Source organism: Fukomys damarensis, unplaced genomic scaffold (assembly GCF_012274545.1).
Source record: "Fukomys damarensis isolate Sample0158 unplaced genomic scaffold, DMR_v1.0_HiC HiC_scaffold_25, whole genome shotgun sequence".
Classification (NCBI taxonomy): Eukaryota; Metazoa; Chordata; class Mammalia; order Rodentia; family Bathyergidae; genus Fukomys; species Fukomys damarensis.
The window spans coordinates 32,316,801-32,338,509 of record NW_022900937.1 but is presented as its reverse complement, the minus strand read 5'-3'; the positions used below and the strand labels follow the sequence as shown (position 1 = coordinate 32,338,509).

The following is a 21,709-nucleotide window of genomic DNA, read 5'->3' as shown; positions in this document are numbered from 1 at the left end:
GGGAGGTTGCAGGTTTCGCGTTTTGCCCGCGAGCAAGCGGATGGTTCCCTACAGCCACAGGATTCCGGAACCCAAAGTCCTGGTCTCAAGTTTCCGGCCGGAGGGCTACTACAGCGCTCCCGGAAGCGACGTCCGCTGCCCGGGTAACGAGCCGCCGCACAGTCCTAGTGCCTGCGGGATGGAGCTGGAGGAAGCGGTAAGAAGGACGCCGGCGGGCTGGGGGCGGCCATGGGCGGGAGGTGAGCGGTTTGGGGAAAGAGGCCGGAGTTTCTGGCCCGGCGAGGTTGCGGGGAGGGTGGGCGGAGCTGTGGGTTTGTGGGTGGCCACCCTCTTGGCTCACCAGGCTCCAAGGGACCACCCACAAGTTCCCTTTGATGTGGAGGGCCGGGGCTGCGTCCCGGATGGCCCCAGGGAATCCCTGCGTCTCGCTGGGAATCTTGGCCGCCTCTTGCGCTGAGATTCCCAAATTCGGTTGCGGGGGCACCCAGAGATGTCCCTTATCATTATTAGTGTTGTCAGTAAGGGGTCATTGGAAATTTTACGAAGTTATCAAAATAAATCCGACATGTATTTTGTATGTACTGCGTAAAATACTGCCTTCTTTGATGATGTTGTGAGTATTCGGTGTGTAGGTAAGGGGGTAACAGGAAGTTAAACACCAGAGAGGGAATCAGAATTAGGCCTGCGTGTGTGGAGCAGGATGGGGATAGAAAGTTGGTAGTAGCTGCACGGTAAAGGTTAATTCACTAATGGACGATTAATGTCTCAATGCTAAATTTGAAATTGATAATTACATAATTCACATATATGCGGTGGGTGGGTCCCGTGTGTCTTTTTTTCTTTTTCTTCTTCTTTCTTTTTTTGCCGAGGTTCGAACTCTGGACCTTGTGCTTTCCAGGCAGGCCTCTGAATCACTGAGCTAAGTCCCCAGCCCCAGGGTGCTGTGTCTCTTGTTCACCTTTGAATCCCCAAAGCCTGGTAAAATGGCTGCTATACACATAGCTGACACTCTTTCTGCTGCTGAATAAATAAATCAGAACTTGAAACAGGTTAATAAAAATCTAGTTCCTAAAAAAAAAAAAATGGAAGGAAAACAAGAGAAATAGAAACAAAGTTGTGTAAAGGGAGAAGGGAAGAAGGATTGAAGGGAAGGGAGGGGTATGGGAGAAAAAAAGAAGATATATTACTTACAGGTACAAATCCCCTAGCCTGAATGCGATCACTATGTATATCAAAAGTATACCAATACAATTAATTTTTTATAATCTAGTTTCTTTGAAGCACACACATGTTTTTAGTCTCCTACCAGAAATTACAAAGGGCCTTTCTAATTTTAAAGTCTGTATACTTACATCTGGTTTTTTTTTTCACAACAGTTTCAAGGAGTTTTATGTTCTTATCTTTGTTTAGTTTAACCTTATCACCTTTTGTCTTTCTTTTTTCCCCTCGTTCTCTGCATTTTTGGTACATTTTGTCTAATAACTTAATTCAGTTTCACACTGCACAAAAGACTGAATGTTTTCTAGCCAAGTGTGGCAACACACAGCTGTAATCCCAGCACTTGGGAGGCTGAGGCAGGAGGATCGATGAGTTAAAAACCAGCCCGAGGGCCAGCCTGAATTACATAGATCTTGTCTCCAAAAAAAAAGGATAAATGAGACAGAGAGAGAGAGACTGAATGCTTCTTGTTTGCAGATAACCTCTCCAACTTCTGGGAATTTTGTATTGATAGTATAAAATTGGCAGGAACTTACCACATAGAATGAAGAACTGCAGGCTTTAGGATTATGGTTTGGTTTTGTTTTGGGTACCGGGGATCGAATTTAGGACCTTGTGCTTGTGAGGTAGGTGGTGGAACCACTGAGCTAAAATCCCCGGCCTGGATTATGGTTTAATAAAAACCCTTTTTCTATCTTTTCTATAGAAAGAGTTGAAAGAGCGCTGTTCTCAGTGTGATGCTATCTCTTGGGGTCTCACTGAGGAAGGCAAATATTATTGCACTTCCTGCCACAATGTTACAGAAGTAAGTAACAGAGTTCACTTTTTCATTTACTTATGTTTTTAAAACTAGAGCTGAAGCCTGGTCTGTAGCTTAGTTCCCAAAGAAGGGATGTATTTTTATCATTCATTCAAAGCTCAGAATTCTACGGTTAGTTGTCCTCTGGTCATCTTTGAGTTAGGAATTTGCAAATCAGATTGAGAATGAGCAGCTGGAATTGAAGACTTTGGTATGAGTTATACTAACCATTTAATCATCCTAAACTTCTGCAAGTTACCTTAGAAATAAAAAGTAATACTTTTCTAATTTCAGAATTGAAAGTAGTATTAGAGTCACATTCAGATGTGGGAAAGGAGGCTGAGACCGAACTGCATGTAGGTTAGACGTTAGCAGTTAGGATGAACGCAGATTGTTTTCATATCAAAGTGTGTTTTACAGCCGGGCGTGGTGGTGCACGCCTGTAATCCCAGCACTCGGGAGGCTGAGGCAGGAGGATCGCTATGAGTTCGAGACCAGCCTGGGCTACATAGTGAGTTCCAAATCAGTCTCAACTACATAGTGAGACCATGTCTCAAAAAACAAACAAACAAAAAAACCCAAACAGACAAAGTGTGTTTTACAGACAGACAAAATTGAGTAAACTTGACTTTTGGGTTGGTTTGATGTGACAAAGCCTTAGAAGTTTATTCCTTTAGCAGACACTTAGTGAGGATTACTTTGTTCGGATACTGTTTTAGGAACTGAGAAATTTTGAATGAAAAAGCAACATAAAGATGAACCAGAATGTTAAGTTTAATATAATTTGCCCACGTTGTGTGCCCACATTGTGACCCTGAGGTTGTGACCTTGGTCTTGGTGCTCACCTGGGTTCTTTATGTGTACCAGAGCATCTTTGGAAATACTGCGTGTGGGGATGGAAAGCTGTCTTAACATCTGTTTTGTTTTCCTACAGAGATCTAAGGAAGTTATCAACACTGACATTATTCCTAACACCAAGATAAAATACATCAGCAGAGGCCTCAAAAGAAAAAGCAAATTCGGTGAGCTGTTTCTTCATAAGTGCTGAATGTCTTTATTCACATCTTTCACCGTGATGATTTGGGGCCATAGAATGGAATTTTAAAATCAATTCTAGAAAAAACACCAGATTGTACAGCCAGTTATCCAAAGCAGAATTAAAATTGGTAACGACGGAGGGCAAGATGGGAAGCGAATATATCAAAGCGTATCTGTTTCTTTTTTATCCTGCATTTTGTTGGTGAGTTGCATTTCTGGTGGAGCAGCTATTACGCAAAAGATGATAATAGCAAAAAGAGTATTTGTTCTTTTTATCTCCTGGCGTATGTCTTCTGTCCTTTGTATCTATTGATTATGAGTAAGATTCTCCGTGCTTTTAAAGGAAAATGCTTCTTTCCTGAAATGATTCAACTATGGAGATGTCAAGTGAGGCAAGTTAAACATGATACTCAACTTTCCAAATCCCATTTCTCACATTGAATCTGAGCACACCCTTTTCAAAGAGGTTAGGTTATTTTCCCTTAAAATAGCCAGGGGTGTGCTGGGAAGAGTCATTATGGTATTAATCCAGTGAGTGCCTGTAATTAACCCTGATTGAGAGGGGGCTCAGGTAAAGTCTTCGAGGTGCTTCCCATTTTATGACTAATGCTAGATTCTGAAGTTTGAAACCAGGATAATGATTATGGTGATTCGTCTACTTGAGGTGGCTCTGAGGACGTGCGTGCTCGCGCGCACACACACATTTAGGTATCCTTTGTTCTTCACCTAAGAATGTCAACGTATGTCATATAACTCTGTGTGTGTGTGTTTGTGTGTGTGTGTGTGTGTGTTTACACTTACATGACTTAGGGATGATCGGGATCACAGGCTCCATGTTACACCTCCTGGATCCCCTCTGCGTGAATCTGGGCGGTCAGGGTGGCTGGGGACCTTGCGACATTCCAGTGAGGGACAGGAGTTGGAGTCCTCGAGTGCAGGGGAGGAGGCAGCTGGGGGGCCACAACAGGCTTCAGAAGCTGTGTGTAAAACGTGTTGACCACTTGCTCTTCAGAGTGATGGTGTTTGTTTGTCCAGCAGCGAGGGATAAGACGCTGCTCAGCACAGGTTTAACATTTTCTCTAATCGATGGCGTTAGTAATTTAACATAAACGCTGTCCGTTGTGGTGGCAGATTTCTTTATAGTCTCTTAAGGCTATTTTGGAGGATACGGAAATAACTTCCATACTCCTGGTACCTAGGCCGAAATCAGTTTCCTCGCTATCAATTTCTCAGTTTCTTGCTATGCCCTAGAATCAGCTCCAGAGAAATCCAGTGCCATGAAGCAGTCAGCGCCTTGGAATATACAGAGAGCCCTTTTCTGTGCTCAGGGACGTCCGATCATGTCGTTCGTTGACATTGTTCACTCCTTCGCCAAGTGCCGTTTGCTCCTGTGTGAGTGGACTAGAAAACGGTGGGGGGGCCATGGTTACTTACTTCCCTTTACGGTTCTGCTAGGCATTGCTCAGTAAAGTGCACATTTCTACAACTAATACACATTTCTACTACTGTTTTTGTTTTTGTTTTTTGGTACTGGGGATCGAACTTGGGCCCTTGCTCTTGCGAGGCAGGCGGTGGAACCACTGAGCCAAATCCCCGGCTCCAATTTAGCTGTTTTTAACAGGATGACTGTTCTTTCCTTTTGCTCCTTTGATAAATATTTTGGCAAAATTATAGATAAAACATTAAAAATCTGGTAAATTATACAGAATGCTTAGGTTGTTAGCATTTGTATACTAATTTGCTCGATGGGGAACAAGGAATGTAAGAATGGAAACTCTGCGGGCTGCAGAGAAAATCAGAGCAGATGGTAATTGTGTGGTGGTGTCGTAGCCGATTGGGAACACCAGTGTCTGAAGCATGGCTATTTGTTGCTTAGAAAAAGGCTGGGATTGGTATGTGTGCGAAGGATTTCAGCACATACTTTGTCAGCAAGCAGAAGCCCTGAAGACGCTCGGAGTCGCCCCGGAAGTGAAGGTAATCCCACCTGCGCGGAGCTGTTTGACCTGTTGTGGTTGGAAGAGTAAGGTTCAGGGTGCAGGCAGGGAGACATCAGTAGTAACACTGGAAGTGTAGACGTGCAGAAGGCATTGCTTTCTGTGACCTTTAATTTACTTAATGTAGACAAGGAAGGGACTCAACGAGGCCATCTTCAGTGTCTTTTCCTTCTCGCAAATCTAAGACCAAAAAGTGTTTGTCCCTGTTGCCCATGCACGCGGTGCTGTGACGGTCGCTGTAGTTAGGGAGGGGTGGTGAGACTGCACCTTGGGCCAGGCCTTATGCACAGCACAGGAGACTCTGCAGTCTGTGCACCTGCGTGTCTGCGTCTGTGAACCGCAGTCACTGCTCATTCCCCTTCCCCCTCAGAATGAAGTTTTACACAATTTTTGGAAGCGCTACCTGCAGAAAAGTAAGCAGGCGTATTGTGCAAACCCAGTATACACCAGCAGAAGGAAGGCCCAGGTAGGTTGCGGCTCTGAAAAGTGGGACTGCAAAATATATGGGGAGGTGTGGAGATGAAGGCAGAGGAGGCCGAGGTGGCTGCCCGCTCCCTCCACACTGCCTCCGCAGTGAGCGCATTGCTGGGTGCCAGGGTGGGCCTCGCCTCCTGTCAGGGTGCCGGCCAGAGGGTGCCCCATTTGAACCGGTTCCCTGCTTTCTTTGCTTCATTCTCTCGAGAGCTTCTGAAGAAAGTCTTATCTCCTGGTAGTAAGATCCAGTTTCTTGGCCTGCGGGGCTGGGATCGTGGCTTTTGACTGTTGTCAGTCCCTCAGGTTATATCAGCTAACCAGGCCCTGGCTTGTAGGGATGCTCCGAGCACACTTTTAATGTGCTCAGGCGACGGAGATGTGAGTGCACCCTGCTACTCACCTGCTCTAAACCCTAGGTGCCGCAGGAGTGCAAGGAAATGAGAAATCATCGAAGAGTGGTTGGAAAGACATCATAATTGAGGAAGTAGTGAGTGGGAGAAGGGAAGAGTTCAGGCAGAAGAATTGGCATTAGCACGAGACAGCAGAAATTGTGCAGGTCGGAAGAAGCCAACAGTGTGCACCGATCATTGTTGATTCTGGGTATTTTTATCCTGAGGGGCGCCCCATCTGTAGTTCCTCTCTTAGAAGCACTGCTGAGCACTGTCCGGCAGCACCTTCCCTTCCGAAAGAGAGGGCATCTCAGACCTGGGGGCCCAGTGGGCTTGCGGTTCCCTGGAGTGGTTCTTCTGACTGTGTCAGGCTCAGAAATTATTTCGTTGTACACATTAACCATTTTCAGCTCCTGTGCGAGCAATTTTACTTACATGACCTTGCGAGCAGGTGTTGGAAGATCGTGTCCATCATTCAGACTGGACGAATGGGCCTGAACTGCTCAGCGATGCCAACTGTACTTCATGCCTCGAGAGTGGAGCAGAGTCTCAGTCTGACGTCCCAGCGCCAAAACCCTTTCCTGCCCCGAAAGCACCGCAGTCAGGTAAAGATGAGAAGCAGGCTGCCGGATGTGAGAGCCAGCCCTGCCTGGCAGCCAGGAAGCCAGTCTCCTGAGCCCTGGGGAGGAAGTCCTCGTGGTCAGAAAGGCACCTCTCCTGTCTCCAGGGAGTATTTTCTTGTGCCCTTCGAAGGAAATGAAGACAGTGATCCAGAGAGGAGTAGCTCCAGAAGGTCGTGAATGTGTGAGCTCAGAACTTATAAAGAAAGTTGCAGTAAAAAATGTACGTTTGGCCTATGATAAAATAGATGAGAGCAACAGTGATATGCCCAGTTTGTAAACACAGATTGAGGCAAGCTGAGTAAGTTTTACTCTATTATTTGTGTGACTGCTTTCTGGGTGAATTCTATAAGTTAAAATAGATTTAAAAAAAATTTTTTTAATTAAAAAAAATAGATTAGGGGGCCAGGGATTTAGCTCAGAAGTGCCTCAGCCTGCCTTGCAAGCTCAAGGGTCCTGAGTTTGATCCCCAGTACCAAAAAACACAACAAAAAATAAAATAAAATGGATAAGGAAGCCAGGTGTGGTGCTGCACACCTGTATCCCAGCACTGGGGAGGCTGAGGCAGAAGGATCTCTGTGAGTTCGAGGCCAGCCTGAACTACATAGCATGACTCTATCTCAAAACAAAACAAAACAAAATAAATAAATTTTTAAAGATGTTCGTGTTCACTACTAGAAAATTCAAACCTCCCTTTTGAACTCCATCCCACGCCACCCCCACAGGTGACGCTCAGTCAGGTCCCTTCCTGGCTGATCGCCCCCCACACCCTCCTCTCTTCTCATTGGCAGATCACTCTTGTGACACTGATGAGCTGTAACCTGATTTTAAGACAGTTTACACGACCGTTTGGGGTTGTTCTTGTGATGTTCTTTTGTTGTCTTTCGTGTCTTTCAAAGTCTCGCTCTGTCCCCGCAGAGGCAGCATCTGTCTGTTCTGGGTCCGTCGATGGCATCGAGTACTCAGAGTGGAAGGAGAAAGGTGTCGTGAAGATGACGGTGCCGGGGACGCTCGCTCTCTGCTACCTGTCCCTGCTGTGGCAGAGAGAAACAGTGACCCTCTCAGATCTTCTGAGGTGAGCCCACTTAGCCTGCGGCAGTGCTTCTGCCAACTGTGTGCGCTACGCGGACACCTGTGCACATTCTGTGGGGTTTTTGCTTTTGGAGACAGGGTCTTACTCTCCAGGTCAGGCTCACCTCGAGCTCACTGCGTAGGCCAGGCTGGCTTCGAACTCAGGCTGACCCTCCAGCCTCAGCCTCTCGAATGCTAGGATATAGGGGTGCACCACCACGCCTGGCCTTACCCTTGGATAGTTTTAACTTTACAAGAGGGCCTAATGTGAGAAAGGGTCTGAAAGTTTGGAGAAACTGAGATGAATTCTGAAGCTTAATTCCCCCCTCATCTATTTATCTCCTCCGTTTTCTTTATGTGGTAAAAGTAATAGTATTTACCTCAGATGGGATAATGGGCAGTTAATTCTCTCACATAAAGACGAAATTGACGTAAAAGTGCTCCAGTAGGAGTATTAAATTTTTTATGTTTGTTTGTATATTGAGACGGGGTCTCACTATGTAGTCCAGGCTGGCCTCGAACTCATGGCAGTTTTCCCGCCTCACCCTCCTGAGGGCTGGTATTACAAGTGTGTGCCACCACACCCAGCTTGGAGTCTTAAATATTTTTTAAGAGAAGATGAACTTTACATTAGCAAAGTGGTTATTGGTAGTTGACAAAGCACATTTTAGTGTTGAAGAGCTAAAATACAGGTTATCCATGTTCTTAGAGAAACTTGAGAATAAAACCATGAGGTGATTCTGTTGAAGAAATTGGTGACATTTGTATTTCTCAGGATAGTCTGTGGGATTTTAGAGTTCATGAATTGAGTAACTGCAGCACTGTGCATAGAATTTCTCCCTTGAGGGGCCAGGGATTTAGCTCAATGCTCCACACCTACCTCACAAGTGTGAGGTCTAATCCTTGGTCCAAAAAAAAAAACGAAAGAAAGAAAAAGAAAAGAATTTCTCCCTTGATCGAGGTAACAAAATGGTGAGTGTGAATTTTCCGTCCCTGTGCGCATACTGAAGAACAGCATTGGGTAGGTCCACGGGGAGGTTTGGAGCCATTTCTCTGTTAGATGACCTTGAGTAAGTTAGCTCATTTTCCTCTGCTTCCATTTCCTCACTGGTAAAAGAATAGCTCCCTCACAGGCTTTTTAATAATAATAGCTCCCCACATGACTTTTAGAACCAGGGCTGCATGCAAAGTGCAGCATAAGGACCTGGTCCTGGGAGTGATTATTTTTAATTCCATCATTGCTGTCATCATCGTTGTTGGCACTGGGCCCTTCCATTAAATAAAAGCATCCCGTTCTGCTGATCACGCCTTTGAATTTGGCCACATCAACCGGTAGCAGAGCCTTTCCCAGGTGTGATTACCTCCGCCTGCAGAGTCGGAATTCAGGGTTCCTCTGACTGGCAGCCGCCGCTTGCTCTGTGCTCATCAGGTGATGTCACCTCTGCCCAGGCCCTAATTACCACCCTCGCTGACAACTCCAGCTTCTTTCCGGCCCAGACTTGTCTGCCGAGGTCCAGAGCCACACATTTATCTGTACAGCTGCCCGCCCGCCTGCCCTCCTGCCTGCCGGAGGCGCTGCGGCTCCTGGGATGTCTTGGCGCTATCTGGAGATCGGCCCCGCCCATCCTCCACTAGCACCGGCTCCCGGCTCCATCATTCCGGAGACCTCGGGTCATCTTCAACCCTTCCTCCCTCTGCATCTGCAGCAGTGGGTCATTATGTGCTATCAACTCTCCTTCCAGAAGAGCCCTCTGTCCGCACCCGGATTACTTAACAATTTCCCAACCAAGCTCTGGGTCTGCAATCTTGTGTCATTCCTGCTGATAACCAGGGAGAGCTTTAAAACACATCAGCCTCATCACGTCCTTGGAGCTGGGCGAAAGGGCTGCCCATGCTGCCCAGCACGATCCTGGGCACGTCCGGCTCTCCCAGAAATCTAAGGAGCTGCAGAAGAGGGGATGTGGGAGCTCTCGGGAAACAGCTGCGCGAAGCGAGGAAGATCCTGTCCCCCTTCACCCCCTCTGTCCCTGCCCGCCAAGGAGAATTGACAAGTGTTTTCCGGGAGATGGGATCTGTTAGCCAAAGGGCTTTTCTTTTGCCCTATGAGGTGTAAAGGTCTGGGAACAGAGTTTAGTTGCCTGGGGTAATAGGAGAAGGGGCCGTCACCATTCATCCTCCTCCTTTGCTTTTCTCCCAGAAAGCTTCTGCTGGAAGTCACAGGTTCTCCAGGTGTGGGAGCCGGGCACCCCTCCTTAGACCCGTTCCAGACCCTCCAAGCCTGAAACTCTACTTCATTGAGCCCTCCAGGGGAACTCTTTTTTTTTTTTTGGTTTTTGAGACAGGGTCTCACTGTGTAGTTGAGATTGACCTGGAACTCACTATGTAGCCCAGGCTGGCCTCAAACTCACAGGGATCCTCCTGCTTCAGCCTCCCAAGTGCTGGGATTACAGGCGTGTGCACCATGCCCAGCAGGGGACTCTTAAGGATGCTGTAAAGTCTGAGAGCTGTGGCTGAACTTTGGAAAATAAATTTCCAAAGAACACTGATTTGAAAGAAATAGGTTATGAGCCCGGCCAGTATAATCAGAGGTCTTAGGGTGATTCTATGTGGCCTTAGTTGCGCTCCTGTTTAAACTTTCGAGCAAATAAAATAAATCCCTTCAAGCATCCTGGAAAGGACCTTGCCTACCTAACAGTAACAATCATAGATGGAAACAGCTGGCACTTACCTGTTCCTGAAGTCTTCACTGAATGTCTGCCCTTCTAGGGTGGAGACCTGAGATGCAGGTGTGAGCAGCACAGGTCAAGCTCTTGCTGTCTTGAAGGTCTAGGCTAGAGGAGGAAGCACCACCCAGTACCTAAGCAAAGGAGAAAAAGGGCAGATAGGAAGTGCGGTCCACAGATGGACATCGGGCCATGTGAAATAGAGTGACTAGAGGGCTACTTTGTTTTTGTTTTTGTTTTTGTTTTAATTAATTGGGGTTTTTTTGAGACAAGGTCTGTCTGTGTAGCCCAGGTTGATCTTGAAATCACAGCAGTCCTCCTGCCTCAGCCTCCCAAGTGCTGGGTTTGTAGGTGTGCCCCACCATGCCCAGCAAATGGCTACTTTAGATTGGTTACTGGGGAAAGTGGAATTTGAACTCACTTTTTTTTTTTTTTAGACAGTCTCACTATGTAGTTTAAGTCAGCTTTGAACTTACTCTGTGGCCCACACTGTCCTGGAACCCACAGTAATCCTCCTGCCTCAGTCTCCCAAGTCCTGGAATCATAGGTGTGTGCCATCACACCTGGCCTCAAGCTAAGTTTGAATGAAAGTAGAGCCAGCCTGTGAGGCTCAGAGGCCCTAGCATTCCGGGTAGAGAGGCTGCTCGTGCTGAGCCCTAAAGCAGGCACAGGCTGGGTATGATCAGGCCTGGGGAGAGAATCCAGAGGGTGTGCAGGTGAGGGTCAGGAGTCACTAGGCACACCACAGGCAGTTCTTTGAAAGGGGAGCTGTGAATTAGGGTGAAGCATAATTTATGTAAGATAACATTCACCCTTTAATGATTTGCGGTTTGCTGGCCATAGTGGTACATGCCTATAATCCCAGCCATTTGAGAGGCTGAGGCAGGAGAATCTCAAGGTCGAGGCCAACCTGGGCAATTTAGCAAGACCCTGTCTCAAAAAGTGAAAAGAACTGGGAATGTAGGTCAGTGGTAGAGCACTTACCAGGATGTAAGAATCCCTGGGTTCAATCCCCTGTAGCTAAAAAGAAAAGTAGGAGATAGAATTTGCTTAATTAATTTTTCCCCTTTGTTGTTTTTTAAAAGTTTTATTTATATTTTTTTACTTTCCCTTTGAAGTAAGAGATTTTCAGAGTTTGCTCAATCAGTGCAAAACTCTTGATTGAAACTTTTTTTTTTTAATACAGATTTGTTGAAGAGGATCACATTCCTTACATAAAGGCTTTTCAGAGTTTCCCAGAAGAAATGAAGTTGTATGGACGTGACAAAGGAATCTTTGCTATAGAGGTGAGTTCTTTCCCTAATAAATTTCCTAATAAGTCACTAACAACATACAGCCATAGCCAGGACAGGTATCCCACACCTGTGATCACTTGGGAGGCTGAGACAGGAGGATCAGTGAAAGTTCAAGGCCAGCCCAGCCTGGGCTACCCAGTGAGTTCAAGGCCAGTCAGCTACATAGTGAGACCTTGTCTCAAAAAAACAAACCAACACCAGAGATTTAGCTCAGTGGTTCTGACGCCTGCCTCACAAGCACAAGGATCCAAGTTTGATCCCTGGTACCAGAAAAAAAGAAAAAAGACCCAGCCATATGGGCTTTACATTCTTTGCCTGACTCTGTACTTGGTATTGGAGTTTTTTTAAATGTCAGGTGTTTGTTCTATCGAAATATGGTATATTAGTTATAGTCTAATGAAGAGTAGAATGATATTTTGTTTTCCTTATGTGGCTTTCTGTTACTTGCACACCATGTCACCCTGGAGGAGAGAGAAGGTTACCATCTGTTTCAGGAGGCACATGTCTAAGTCCTGCGCATGTTATCCTCTTCCCCAAAAACAAGACTGAGCGGGAATACAATCGACCTTGATATTAGAAACCAAAAGTGCCACCCTGATCAATCAGCCTATCCTGGCCTTCAGAAAAGGAACGCCTGCCCTAGAGACTGTGGTGTTCTGTGTGCCAGTGGGGTTGAACCCTGCCCAGCCTGTCAGCACAAATCCAAAGATGCAAAGTGAAATCCACACAGCTTGGCATTTCTCACTGACTGAAGTCACTTTACGGGGACCATCCTGCCCTGCCAGACAGCTGGTGTCTCAAGCTTAAGGCAACACTGTTTGAGGCTTTGTACCCATCCTGTCACCTTCCGGTGTGTTTGCCTTGTTCTTTAAAACCCTTTGCTGGCTTCTGTGAAGGTCCAGTGAGTGCCTGTCACATAGAATCCTATAAAGCAGTCATTTGGAAGCGTCGGCCAGGAGGAAGTGGACGATTGCAGATGCAAATAAGTCAGCCCTCGTCACGGGTCACATCACCTGTAACATGTAGATGTCACAGTGCTAACCTGCAGCAGCATTCTGCTTCCATTAGGGTGATGTGCAGAGGACAGTAAGCTTTAAAACCAGAAGCAGCTCCAGCTCAAAGTCCTAACAGGACTCGTGTGGGAGCAGTTCCGGGGTTAGGTACTTTATATAACTCAGTTATTACTCAGATCTGCCCCATGAGGAATGTACTCTGTATTATTATTATCATCATCATCATCATCATTATTATTATTACTGTCCTGTTTTCCGGGGAATCTGATTTACTTGCCTGCTGCTCTTTCTCTGCATGGAGCCCCAGATGACCACATCAGGCCTTGATTTTTTGTTTGTTTGTTTGTTTTGTTTTTTGGTTCTTTGAGACAGGGTCTCACTATGTAGTTGAGACTGACCTGGAACTCACTGTGTAGCTCAGGCTGGTCTCGAATTCACAGCGATCCTCCCGCCTCAGCCTCCCAAGTGCTGGGATTACAGTACCACATCAGGCTTTGATTTTTGGTTTGTTTGTTTGTTTTGTTTTTTTTTTTTTTGAGACAGGGTCTCACTATGTAGTTGAGACTGACCTGGAACTCACTGTGTAGCTCAGGCTGGTCTCGAATTCACAGCGATCCTCCCGCCTCAGCCTCCCAAGTGCTGGGATTACAGGCATGCGCCACCACGCCCGGCCCAGTTTTTGGTTTTTTGAGAGACAGGAGACTGGATAAAGCTATGAGGGTTGGCTAGGGACAGTTTGGGGGGACAGAAGGAACAGGAAGTAGGGGCCGGGGATAGAGACAAAAAGGGGCTCCAGACTAGTCACTGAAATTGGTCAGCCGGTGGCCTAGGCATGGGAGACCCAGAAGGCCACAGGTGGGTGAGAGAAAAAGGGTCTGGGCTGGCCAGCCAGAGAGGCTGCTGGCGTGGGTTCTGGGCAAGCATATCTGTCTCTCACCTGGGGCCGGATGAGGTGCTACAGCTGAATGTGGGTGGAATCAGGGTACCAAAGTGTATGGTGCGCCTTCTGCCTCTGGAACCCTCTTTGCACCCAGGAAAGAAACAATGCAGGTGCTGTCTCAGGGCCGGCCTGGGCGCACATGCAGGTGCTGTCTGCCTCTTCTCCAGGGCGTGCCCCTCTCCCTGAGCAGTCTGGACTTCCGGGCTGGCTTGGGTTAGACTGAAAGGTCCCCTGAAACTGGCACACAGTAGGGCTTAAATAATTGCCATGAAAATCCATCCCTTTATATTTAGCAGCTGAAGAGCTGTTTGTGGCCAGTCATCTAAGCTTGCTAAACATTCTTTTAGGGCAAGACTGGCTCTCTAACCCGAGGTATAGAAGTGCACGTCTTCGCACTTGTCCACTTTCCTAGAGACCAGCACTACCGAGTGAGTGTCTTCGCCTCAGTTACCACGCTCTTTCTTCCACCTCCTGCCTTTCTTCCCACCTCTCTTCCCCTGCCCCTTCTGTCTCCCATAATGACCAGTGCATTTCCGGGCCGAGTGTGCTCTAACTCGTGTGTCACGCTGATCTTCATCCGCACTGTCTATGCGTTGATGAAAGTGGGCTAGTGAAGCCCTTCGCTCCTGCTGGAGTCTCTCTCGAGTTAGACAGTGATGTTTGTTTTCTGTTTTGTGTTTCAGTTGGCAGTCTGTGCTTTGGGTAAACCTCATCGCCTACGGTAGCATGCGGAGCTCACTCTGGCCGTGTGTGTGTGTGTGTGTGTGTGTGTGTGTGTGTGCGTGTGTGTGTGTAGAATTGTGGCATCCTCTTGCTGAGCTCCTCCCTTTCCATCTTAGACTGACCTCGTCTCCGCTGACAGTTTTTGCCTTAGAATCTGTTTCCCTGCTGTGTGTGGCACTGCCCTGTGAAGCTCCCCTCACATGAACGCTCCCGCTCACGGCTGTCCGCCTGGATTAGTTCTTGTCTCAGGCTCACAGATTCTTTCTTCTGTGTAATCTCTTCTACTATTTTTGCTCTCGACCCTATTTTAATTTTATTCACTGAATTTTTTTAGCTTCAAGTTTTCGGTTCTTTTTTGTATCAATCTCTTGAATTTCTTTTTCAGTTCATGGATTGTTTTCCCAATAGCATTGTGTTATCGGTCTGTTCTCTTGTATCTCCCTGAGGTTCTTTGAGATCATTATTTTGAATTCCTTTGTAGGCATTTCATAAATACATTTCCTTTATAAGTCTGCTAGTGGAGGCTTACTGTGTTCCCCTGGGAACCTCATGTTTCTTTGTCCCTACATTGATATCTGTTTTCCAGTTTTGGGGGAGCTTTTCCCCCACACGGAGAGCCCTGTTCAGGGGGGTGTATGTTGGGGTGTTCTGGGTGTGGTGCATTTATTTTAGTTCAGGGTGGACGCAGCAGTGTGGTCCCCGCAGTTTCCTCAGCCGTCCCTTGTCACTGTGCCTCCAGCAGTATCAGTGGCCTCTGCCCTGGGTGTCGGTGGCTGCGGCGGTGTCGTGTAGCACCTGCTGGGTGCAGGATCGCTGCCTGGCTGGCTGTCAGGCTGGGACAGTGTCTGATGGCTATTGAAACGGACCCTGATGTAGAGACTCTGGACAGCCTGTGAGGTGACGGCCGGACCAGGGGACGGGGCCAGTGTCCGCATGGCTTCCGGGCTGGGCGCCAGGCCTGCCTGCCGACCGGAACAGACTGCAGCTGCTGCTGTCGGCATCCTCGTGTTGTGTGCCTTCCTCCCTCCAGCTGCTTTGGAGATTTTCTCTTTCTCTCTGGCTGGTATTAATTAGGTTTTCTGTGCCCTGTCTTGGTTTTCTTTGTATGTCTTTGATTAGGGTTTACTTACCTTAGAGGTAGTTTTCATCCGATTTGGGAATTTTTCTTCCAATATTTTTTCAAACATCTCTCTGGCCTTCCCTTGCTTTTTTCTAGCACACCAGTTATGTGTTAGACAACTTGATCTTGTCCAAACTCACTAAGACTGACTTCTGTCTTTTCCTCTCCCTTCCCGGTCTTGCTTAGTAGGTCTCAATTTCAGTTTCTGTTGTCATGTCTCCAAAATCGCTGATCTCTGCTTCTTGAGTTTTTAGTCTGTTGTTAAATTTTCACTGTGTTTTCCATTTCCATAAATTTCCTTTTTGTTTTGTTTTACTTTAAACTCAGGCAGTGCTGAGCTACGTCCCTAGCCCTTTTCATTTTGTCTTTTGAGCCGAGGTCTCATTATGTTGCCTGGGCTGGCCTTGAACTTGAGATCCTCCTGCCCCAGCCTCCGGAGTAGCTGGAATTACCATTGTGTACCACCGTAGCCACAGAACTTCCGTCTTACTCTTCTTTCTCCATTTCTCTTCTCTTTATGTTCATGTTCCCTTTTATATCCTTGAGTATATTGACGATATTTATAATAAATGTTTCAAGGCTCTTGCCTGCCGTTTCTATTGTCACAGATATTTTTGGCTTCTTGCTATTGATTGTTTTTTCTCAGATTATGGTCGTTTTCCTGCTTTTTAATGCTTGAGACCTTTTGAGTGGAATGTGATGTTGGTGCTGGAGTTTTGTTCTGACGAGTCATTAAGTAACTTCACCGTCAGCTTGGCCTTTTCAGAGCTTGCTCCTGAGCTTTGCTGGGAGGCTCTAGGTCCTCCATCCGGAGCTGATTTGGCCACTGCCAGGCCTCGTGTCCCTCCTCAGCACTGGCCCTGCCTTTGCTGCTTTCCAGTGATTTCCCCTCGCCTCAGGGTTTCCCTAGCGCATGTCCAGATCAGTGCTCAGTGCACTCTAACGACAGCCACCTCAGCCGCCAGGAATCCGCCGTCTGACCATGGGCCAGTCGGCCGGCTCGCTCCCTGCCCCTGCGTTGCAGTTTGGAAAGTGCCTGCAGGCAGCGCGGCGCCACTGCTCTGTACCTGGGACTCCCCCCGGGGTCCTGGACGCTCTTCTCTCCACGTTTTTCTCAGATCCCTGTGCTTCTGCTGGGCGGTCCATTTCCATAGCAGTGAAGCTTCAGGGGCAGAAATGGAAAGATCCCAAATAGTAACTTTCGGACCTCAGGAGAATCAGTCTTCGGGTGCTTTTGGGGTGTTATCTATACCACTCTTTTTCATGCCTAGATTTTTAAGAAAGTGTAGTCTCAATTCGTGACTATTGTCACTCATCTGACCTTTGCTTAATTCTTTGCCCGGGTAGATGGAGGGTCATGCTTTTGTCTGTACAAAATGCCCAAGTAATCCCTTTGCCGGCTACTTCTGCTGTTATTGGTGCTGCTCGTCACAAGCCCCAGCTGTGTGCGTGTTTGGGATGTGCCGTGATGTCTGCGTGTGTGTGTGTGCTGTGTGACACAACGAAGTCGAACTGCATAACGCACCTGTCGTTTTATCTTGCCCGTCTTTTCTCTGGAGAGACATCTGACATTTGCCCCCTTCGTTATTTGGAATCCGCAGCACATCCTCATCGACTGCAGCGGCCTCACTGTGCCGTAGTCTCCCAACTCAGTCCTCTCGTGATCACACGTCAGGGTTACCATTTGCTACGTGAATCCTATAGTTTTCAAAATTTTTAAGGAAGCTAGAAGATATTGTTAAAGAACTTCAGAAGGAGGATCGGAAGGCAGTGTGCAATACTGGAGTGTTTTGTATCTACCTTGCACCCCCAGGTAGAAGGAATGAACTCTTAGAGAACTGGGACCATAGGTAATGGTTCTGCTATGTGATCCCTAAGACCTGCCGTCATTCTGTGTATGCAGTAAGGGCTCGGGTTGTGTTTACTGCTTAAAATATTTTGAAATAGTTATAAAACAGGATACATTTAAACACCATTTTCAGATTTTAAATTCATCTCCTAGAGTTTTTGTTTTCCGTATCCTTGCTGTAAGTATCCGCATGTGGGATGAAGAGTTAGTTTCTGGTCCTCACCAGTACCTGAAACCCACGTGAGCTGCAGAGTACTTAGGGGGCACACAGATTTTTTTTTTTTTTTTTTTGTGAGACAGGGTCTGTGTGGTCCACGTGGCCTTGAACTCACAATGGAGCCCACACTGGCCTCAAACTCATAGCAATCCTCCTGCCTCAGCCTCCTGAGTGCAGGGATTATAGGTGTGCACCATTCTACCCAGCAAGGACAGACAGATCTTAAGGAAGTCTCCAAAAGGTTTTTCCCAGCTCTAATTCTGGCACCAAAGCAAATTACTATTGCCCGTCCGTTTGGCAAATCCTCATTGGCCAGCACGTCTTAATTCTGTATTTGTTGATAAGGTTTGTATTTGTGTCTCACCCTCAGATCCAAGAATATGTCCCACGTAAAGTAACATGGCCATTGCAAAGTTCCAAAAGATGAGACTTTGAATGTAAAATGTACTTTTTGTTACTACATTGTAGATTTGCAACCATTAAGATAACTGTAGGTGCCAGAAGATACGAGGTGAATTATTTTATGAACCATAATATACGTAGAGTTCATTTTTCCTCCCTCCTTAAGTAATATGTCCCAGTGCTTCGCCCTTACTGCAGATAGCAAGTAATAAATAAATAAATTTTCCTCATTTATTTTCCTTTGCCTCAGAGTCTCGTGCTAAGTTGGGATTAGCAGGTGCATGGAGCATTGGCCTCTTAGCTGAATCTTAGCTTCAAAACAACAATAAGTAGGGTGCGGTGCTGCATTTTTTTAAAATAGTCGAGCAGGAAGTCCGCCTCTGCCGGGGTATTGTAATCTGCTTTATCGCAGGAGGCTGCTGTTGTGTAACAGAAACTCTAGCTTGTCTCTGCCTGTCTTAGAGCATTGCTTCATGGGGGAAAATAAACTCACCAGAATATTTGTGAAATTCAATTAAAATGCTTTCCCAAGCACTCCATGTTTAATGCATGCTGGAACCATTTATTGCAGTCCTGTGGTCTTTTAAAGAACATATTAAGCCGTGACTTCTCACCACTGTAAGCAGATGGATGGATGTTGCTGTCCAACTCCTGTGTGTCATAGTGGGCTACCCCACCCCCACCGGCCCGCCCCCTTAGGAAGGCCTGGGTGCCTTCCCGGCTGTTTATTTACCTGACAGCGGCTTTGCTTCATTGTACGCCTGGCGCTCAGTCACAGAAGTGCATTCACTCTTGTGTAGTGTGTTGAAACTTTTAAATGGAAAGGGCTTTCCTGAACAAAGGACGCCTTTTCTTCCCTGCGTGTCTTAGCGCTCTCTGCTAAGTCTTGGCTTCTCCACAGCCAAACCTCCACCAGCAGCGACAAAAGGTGCAATTGTGCAAGGAGATGCTGTGAGATAACGCCCAACTTTTGTGTGTGTGGGCTGCTGGACCGCATTGCTGCTGTCTGCTCCGGCTTTATTTTGGTGTCCCAGACTGCCATGCACACCTTTACTCCAAGGCCTCCTCCGAAGGAGCTGGGAGCCCGTCCACCTGTGTCTTGGAGAGCTCCTTCTCCACGAAGTCGTCCTGTTCGTGTTGAAAGGGAACCGACCTGGCGACAGCGAATCTGACAGTGCTCGCTAATGCTGGGCAGTGGTGGCAGAGCACAGAGGCGTTGAGTGCCCTGTTTTCCTTTCCACACAGCCCAGGAGTTTCATTCCACCCACCTCTGCCCTGACCTGGGATGGAGTCACAGGCGGGGGCCGAGAGCCACAGAGCTGGGCGTCTCCGTCATCTCTTGGCCGAGGCCTGATTCTCAGCCCCAGTGCAAAGCCTTTGGATTATTTCATTTGAAGATTGTCATCATCTCCTCCCCCTCTTCCTCCTGCCTCTGCCTCTCCTGCTGCTTCATTTTTCCCTCAGGATCGCGGAGCACAGTGCTAATTTGAAGCTCTGTGTACTTCCGCCTAACACTTCTAGTTCATCTGGTCGAACGAGCGGAAAATCCAGTGTCTTGGGGACTGTAGCAGGAGGTCCCCGGAAAAGCCGGGTGTCCAAGCCAACACACGTCTCTGCACCCCACATACTTTGTTCTGCCAGGGACTCAGGCAGGAGGCCTCCTTCTGTCTTTTCACTTTCTTTATTTTATATATTTTGAACCTTCACACCAGCTTCTGAACAGATAATATGTAGCACACATATTCAACCAGGGTCCTTGGCCGTGTTTCTAAATCATTTTAAGAGTTAGTCATTTCAAGCTAGGCATGGTGCCCCACACCTATAATCCTGGCACTCTGACAGGCTGAGGCAGGAGGGTCACAAATTAGAACCCAGCCTGGGCAACTTAGCGACTTAGTAAGACTGTCTCAAAATCAAAAGTTGCTAGAGATGGAGCGCAGCGCAAAGGCCCTGGGTTCAGTCCTCAGTCCTGGGGGCGGGGAAATCATTCTTTCATCATCCTCAGCAATGAGTGACGAAGAAGAAACTGGAAATTCACTCCAAAGCACATCTGCAGCATTTCGAATGTTGATAAACAACACTCGGATCTTCTCTGTGAATGAGTAAAAAGAAAAGGTGTCACACTGGTTTGGCCAAACCCACTGAGTGGCACGGTGCTGCGGTGACTCATTCAGCGTGGGGCAGTCCCGCGCCCCTCCTTAACTGGCTCCACCCACCTGTCCCTCACCTCCCTTAGCGACCCAGTCTCCCCCACACCCAGCCTCAGTGTGCCCCCATCTCTCGTGCCCTTCGGGACTGCTTGTACTATCTGTGTTAGAATGACAACCTGGCAGTTTAAAGCCACCTGAAGAAAGGAAGTCCGGCCTGAGTCCCCCGGTGTGACCACAGCAGGGCTACAGGAGAAGCTGCTGTGCTGCCTTTATTGTTCCTTTCTCCCTCCCCTCTCCCTCTTCCCCCCCTCTGCACTTTCAGCACTCCAGGAACCTCTGCCTTTCCTGCTCCATTCTTCCTCGTCCCCTAAGGTCTAGCACGAGATGCACCTCAGACAAAGCTGCAGCCACTTACTTGGGCGGTCTCAGAGTGACACGACATCTTATTCGCACTGGAAGTCCTCTCTCTCTGGTTCCCAGCTGCATTACAGCCAGAGCGGACCCCGTGCTGTTCCCGAGGGTGGCGGTCCAGGTCTGGTGCAGAGTAGTAGCGGCAGTCGGAGAGGAAGTGGTGAGAAATAGTAGCATCCAAAATCAGGCTTTGATCGCTATGGCAAAGAGCATGGGTATGTCCGAGGAAATCAGAAACAGGGCTACCATATGCCCAGCGATTCTGCCTGGGGTGTACGCCCAAAGGAGATGGCCATAAGCTCACTGTGTAGCTCAGGCTGGCCTTGAACTCATGGCAATCCTCTTGCCTCAGCTTCCCAAGTGCTGGGATTCCCAGGCATGCACCACCATGCCCAGCTAGGGCTGGCATTTTGGAACTCTACTTTTTAAGGCTGATGGTTTTTCTGACTAGGTCTTTTTTTTTTTTTTTTCAGTGAAAAGTACAGTAGGTTTTTCCTTACAGTAATAATTAGGCCCATTAAAGTGGGGTACGTGCCAGGCAGGAAGAGCTCATTGGCAGACTCTGGGTTCAGCCATGGGCCCGAGACAAACAAGGCTAACTTGGGAGAAAGAGCTGGGTTCTTGTCATGGAGCTTTGTTTTGTTTTATATTCTGCTACTGGGGAATTGAACTCAGGACCTTACACTTGCCAGGCAGGCACAGCCCACTGAGCTACATTCCCAGTCCTTGTCATGGAAATTTTTAAGAAGGCCCAGGTGTCCTACCAGAGCTTTTGTAGATTTACACTACTCCCTAAGATCTTTCCAAAGTTCTATTTCTTTTCTTTTCTTTTTTTTCTCCAAAGCTCTGTTTCTCAATTCGATTATTTCTTTGCTAAGGGTGACATCAGAGCAGCTCACATATACTTAACTGATGTTGTCTTTCCTTTTCACCTCACTCTCTCCCTTTTCTTTAACTTCTTTACTTTATAAAGTTTTTATTTTGAGACAGTGTGTCACTAAGTGTTAAATTGCCCAGGCTGAGCTCAGCCTAGTGATCCTCCTGCCTCAGCCTCCCAGACTGCTGGGAGTATAGGCTTTTTATGGACATAAAATAGACATCTCAGAAAATGTCTGTTTCATTAAGGCATGCAGTGTGAGACTTGCCTGTGCTCCCTCATCCAGCCACCCCCTTGGGGTAGCTACAATCCTGACTTCAGACATGACTTTATTTTTATTCTTGTGTGTGTGTGTGTGTGTGTGTGTGTGTGTGTGTGTGTGTGTG

At 47.3% G+C, this 21,709-nt stretch overlaps 1 protein-coding gene across 1 annotated transcript in view; it reads left to right on the top strand.

The window, feature by feature from the left end:
* Positions 1-99: 99 nt before the first annotated feature.
* The window catches only part of Taf1b (TATA-box binding protein associated factor, RNA polymerase I subunit B), a 34,999-nt gene continuing 13,389 nt past the window's right edge, over positions 100-21,709 (top strand). Inside the window, exons 1-8 of the mRNA XM_010629061.3 lie at positions 100-196; positions 1,925-2,023; positions 2,952-3,039; positions 4,932-5,029; positions 5,420-5,515; positions 6,364-6,517; positions 7,451-7,607; positions 11,513-11,612. Coding sequence (XP_010627363.1) covers positions 179-196; positions 1,925-2,023; positions 2,952-3,039; positions 4,932-5,029; positions 5,420-5,515; positions 6,364-6,517; positions 7,451-7,607; positions 11,513-11,612 — 810 coding nt within the window. The 5' untranslated portion in view covers positions 100-178. The remainder of the gene's footprint in view (positions 197-1,924; positions 2,024-2,951; positions 3,040-4,931; positions 5,030-5,419; positions 5,516-6,363; positions 6,518-7,450; positions 7,608-11,512; positions 11,613-21,709) is intronic.